At 44.6% G+C, this 4,872-nt stretch overlaps 1 protein-coding gene across 1 annotated transcript; it reads right to left on the bottom strand.

Annotated features, from left to right (window-relative positions):
• Nucleotides 1–338: 338 nt before the first annotated feature.
• Nucleotides 339–4,084, bottom strand: LOC119358575 (cytochrome P450 85A1-like). Its single transcript, XM_037625057.1, has 8 exons — nt 3,882–4,084; nt 2,365–2,689; nt 1,600–2,001; nt 1,394–1,480; nt 1,219–1,297; nt 1,000–1,106; nt 774–898; nt 339–672 (listed from the first exon to the last, which is right to left on the bottom strand). The coding sequence occupies exons 1-8, from the start codon at nt 4,082–4,084 to the stop codon at nt 585–587; spliced, it is 1,416 nt and encodes a 471-aa protein (XP_037480954.1). The 3' UTR covers nt 339–584.
• Between the last annotated feature and the right edge of the window lie 788 nt (nt 4,085–4,872).

Below are 4,872 nucleotides of genomic sequence, written 5' to 3' on the forward strand. Positions count from 1 at the left end.
CCCACTAGTGTTAAGGATGACGGCGCGACACCCCATGACGGAACATCAAATTGTGGTGATGCTATACATTCAACGGAACAGTACAACAATTCCCTTGTACAAGGATACACCTCCCAGATAGCTGCACCACAGGGAAAGTATCTAGTGCACCGGTGCTTGTGCTGCTACCGGTGCACCAGACAGTTAAAAATGTTCAGAAAAATCTGGAAACAAATAGCACATTAACACAACATCGTGCTACCGGTGCACCAGATACTTTCCCCTGCACCACAGCCCAAGATTCTCTACCCACAACTCATTCAGAAATAATGCCACAGTCTTTACTCCTTCATTGTGTTGCATATTTCTTATCTTCTTTTTTTGCGCCGGCGGCACATGATACATTTATTTCGGTCTAAGAATTGATCGAACAAAAATAACACAAGAGCATTCTTCCTCAATTATTCCCTAATTAGCACATAGCACCTGTATTATCCCTATTTCTTACAAGCCTGGTCTAATCCGTTCATTGGCGCGGAATCACACTCTGATCGTCCCTGTCTGGGTCTAACCAATCTAAACTAAGCAAAATGTATGTTGCAAGATCAGTAATCTTGAACTCGGATATGTAGCCCATTGGGAGCTTCCACCCGGGGGAATTTCAATATGGTGTTCTTGCCTTCCTCCTCCCATCTGCAACATCAAGACCGAATGACAAATATTTGTTGTTAGTAAATAATAATGTTGGAGTTGTTCTCTTAGCAAGTGAGTGCGGAGTAACAAAAGGAACATACCTGTATCGAGTCACAAAATAGTGTAGGAAAGTTGCAATCTCAGCCGTGCCCAGCTCCTTCCCAGGGCACATCCGGCTGCCTCCCCCGAACAACATGAAGTGTGGGTGTGATTCCATGTTCTTCTCCTGTATGTTTTTAGTAGGTAGCACAAGATTAGAACTTCCTCTGTTGTGGTGGTATGTTTGAGTAGGTAGTAAAGATCATAATTGTCCACTCTTTTGCTTACCAGCCATCTCCATGGGTTGAAGGTCATCGGGTCAGAGTACATGAACGAATCGTAGTTTATTTCCCTTGTGTAAACATAGATTCTCCAGCCTTTTGGAATGACAAACCCTAAAAAAAATTGGTGAATCATGCGTAAATGACACCCTTGTTGCATTAGAACATACTTAATATTTACATAGAAAATGCAGAAATGGCAGGATAATTTGCAAGCATAACTCACCATTCATTTCTACATTCTGAGTAGTTTTTCTCAGTAGCCCATTCACGACTGTGGCTAATCTTAGCGTCTCAAAGATGACCTGCAAGGTAGAAGTATCCATGGGTACATCATGATCATACTAATAGTAAGTTTGTGCTCTCACTTCATTATTGTGTGTGTTTGATCTCCTACATACAGCTCGAGTGAAGGCCATGGACTTGAAATCCTCGTAGTTGATAGCCTCCTCCGGCGATTTTCCCTTCCTAATATCAAGATGCTCTCTCTACATTCATAAGTGAAAAGACAATCACTAAACTCTAGAAACACATGATCTTTTCTTTGAAAACAAAATTGTTTTTTGCTTGCAAAAACAATATTGATTTTCAGAGTATGTGTTCATACCCTTAGTTCTTGGAGAGCCCGTGGGTGGTCGGACAGGTACTTGACAGCCATCATTGAGGTCGTCGACATGGTCTCATACCCGTCGTAAATAATGGTCATGATCAAGTCAATGATCTGCTCATCACTGAGCTTTTCCCTGGTCCCGTCATCGCCACTTGTCAATAGAGCCTCCAACATGTCACCGTGAGCTTGAATAGTGGACCTCCGCTCCGTGATTATCTTCTGTAGCATGGACACGAGCTTCTTCCTCGCCTGCAAGCCCTGGTAGTACCTGGTCCCTGGAAGGTTGATGGGCAAGGAGATGGTGCCGAGCACAAGGGTGCAGAACTCTGTATTGAGGGCATCAGAGAGCGGGCCAGCGGTGATGCCGGCGATTTGCCTGAGCATAGATAGCAAGGTCACCTAAAAGGGAAAGTCAGTCAGCAACGATATGAGCACATAAGATTCTGTGATATATCATTGGCATGCCCATGCAAGGAGATGCTTCTATGAAACTCTGCTACGACCACAAAACCGGCAAATGGGAATGACGATGTCCTGAAATGTGTTACTCTGTTTAAAGCAAGGAGATAGTATAAAACGTTGCAACAACCACTTTGGACTTTCCCCCGTTACTGAGTTACAACTTTGAGTGTGTACCAATTTTTTATATGTCCCTGAATGTGATATATCAAAATTTTGTGATAGTTCTGAGGTTGGTTACCCATTTTTTTCAGGGCAAAGTAATACGAAAAGCGAGCATTTCTTTGGTGACTACTGACTGACCTCCTTGGTCTTTGCCTGGATGTCGACGACGGAGCCGGACCATCCATCGAGGTGGGAGCGCATGAAGGCGTCGATCTTGGGAAGGAGGCTGGCTCGGATCGCAGCAGGGTGCACGAGGCCGAGCATGGCGCCGCGGATGAACCGGTGCATTGAGCCATGCAAGGCACCGATGTTGTTGCGGCCGAGAATGTCTTGCATGGACTGCGGATAGCCCGGGACCAGGCCGCTGGACTCGCCCTGGAGCAGCATGCGCCGGTTGAGATCGGGGTCCATGCACACCACCGTGGGGCACCCTAGGACGTGCGTCCGGAAAATCCTCCCGTATCTGCAGCAGCGCACGGATTAATTCCTCGTAGTACTTTCAAAGAAGTCTTATATGATAGGGCAGCGCTACGCGTCGGCCAGCGGATAATGAAAAAATATATGCCGCCTCGCTGACCATTGGATGGACACGTCAAATAGCTGTTCGATGCGCCCACGTGAGTAACCATCACTTTTGCAACAAGAGTGATGTTGCAGAAAATTTCCGCAACAGAAATTTTGTTGCAAAAAATATATGCAACAAATGTCTTGTTGCAGAAATTTTTTGCAACAAAAGCTTTGTTGCAAATAATAATTTGAGGAGTTTTTTTTTCTTGAAACATGGCCCTTTTGCAACGAAGAGGCTTGTTCCAATTGAAACATGCCCTTTGCTGTAGAAACAAAACCGCATGTGATGCCTCGTCGCCTCCGTCACAAGAGCTTGGCGCCATGCCGACGGACTTTGTGGGCATTGTTGCAGGAATTTGTTCAATCAGATCCAGTGAGGCGAGCATTGTTGTAGGAGCTGGGGCGGCCAGATCCGGTGAGGAGGTCGGCGGCGGCGCCAGCTCCAGACCCGACTGCAACAGCATCGATCGTTAGATCCGTCGATCATTGTAGAGGTAGTGCCGAGTGGGCCCACATAGGACACGCATCTCACGTACAAGATGGCAGAGGTTCTCGTTAGATCCGTCGGCTGAACGATAGCTTTTCCCTATATGATATAAAGTATTATATATTTTTTCGTATCTTAATTAATACTCTCTCTGTCCTAAAATTCTTGTCTTAAGATTTGTCTAGATACGGATGTATCTAATTAATGCATTCGTATTTAGACAAATCTATTGATACATCCGTTTTTAGACAAATCTAAAACAAGAATTTCGGGGTGGAGGGAGTATTACCTTCGTAACAAAATACTAATTGTCTTATATTTATCTAGATACGAATGAATCTAACACTATAACGTGTCTAGATACATGCATCCATATCTAGACAAATCCAAAAAAATACTAGAAAACAAAGAAAAAATATGTCCTGAAATCCCGGTGAAGAGACATGTCCGTCAAGACATTGGTAGCTACTCCCTCCGTTCGGTCTAGATACATTCATTTCTGCGACAAGTAATTTCGAACGGAGAGAGTAATACTCTGAGAAAGAAAATGCATCATGAACACCAACCATGCGAGCAAGCGGCAAGTTGACGGACTACGTACCTGAGCCTCCTCTCCTTCATGAAGCTCATGCCCTGGTTGAGGAACTCGGTGGTCTCGCCGAACAGCGGCCACCCCATTGTCCCCGGCGGCGGTAGGCACCCATTCCGCCTCCTGCCGTACCTCAGCTCGTTCCACCTTAGCAGCAGGTTGCTCGCAACAACCACTCCGACCACAACACCGATCAAAGCCAGGAGAAGCGACATCTCTATCTCGCAACAATTGTTATTCCTGCTTGTGTGTGCCTGGGGTTAGGCCGGGTTGGAGGCCGTTTTATACAGGGATGAGCCCACACGCCACGGCATCCATCCAATACTCGGCGATTAAGTGGAGAATCACATGCAGATTGGTAAATTAGAATCCATTTAATATTTGACAATAGGAGAGAATCACATGCAGATTCGTAATTAGTAGCATCCACCTTAGTAGCCGATTGGTAATCTTTATCTCCATCTCCATCTTCATCTTCATCATTTTAGTACTAAAACCCCGCGTTGGGTTGGATCCAAACAATATCAGGCATTCAACCGTATAAATCCGGCGGTTCAGATTTGTCAATGTTTAGTGTCTAACACCAACAACGCCTAATCCTCACCATTAATCCTCTTCATCTGACGGCCCATATTCACCCAATAAGGTACTCTCTCTAATCACCAAAAGAGGGCGTGCAATCCTTAGTGCCATTAATTTGAGATTCGCATGCAGATTGGTAGTACTCCCTCCGTTTCTAAATATTTGCCTTTTTAGAGATTTCAAATGAACTATCACATACGGATGTATATAGACATATTTTAGAGTATAGATTCACTCATTTTGCGCCGTATGTAATCACTTACTGAAATCTCTAGAAGACAAATATTTAGGAACGGAGGGAGTAATACTCATCTATTCAGGGGTGAATCGCATGCAGATTTGTAATTAGTACTCCGTCCCAAAATTCTTGTATTAGATTTGTCTAAATACGGATAACTTGATACATCCGTATCTAGACAAA

This window comes from Triticum dicoccoides, chromosome 2A, assembly GCF_002162155.2.
Source record: "Triticum dicoccoides isolate Atlit2015 ecotype Zavitan chromosome 2A, WEW_v2.0, whole genome shotgun sequence".
Classification (NCBI taxonomy): domain Eukaryota; kingdom Viridiplantae; phylum Streptophyta; class Magnoliopsida; order Poales; family Poaceae; genus Triticum; species Triticum dicoccoides.

What these genes read in the sequence shown, in the direction of transcription:
- LOC119358575 (XM_037625057.1), bottom strand. Translation starts at nt 4,084, where the DNA reads ATGTCGCTTCTCCTGGCTTTGATCGGTGTTGTGGTCGGAGTGGTTGTT. An exon ending in GGGCTCTCCAAGAACTAAGG is followed by an intron (nt 1,481 to 1,599) that starts GTATGAACACAT and finishes TTATGAATGTAG; the next exon opens with AGAGAGCATCTTGATATTAG. An exon ending in TCAGAATGTAGAAATGAATG is followed by an intron (nt 1,107 to 1,218) that starts GTGAGTTATGCT and finishes AATTTTTTTTAG; the next exon opens with GGTTTGTCATTCCAAAAGGC.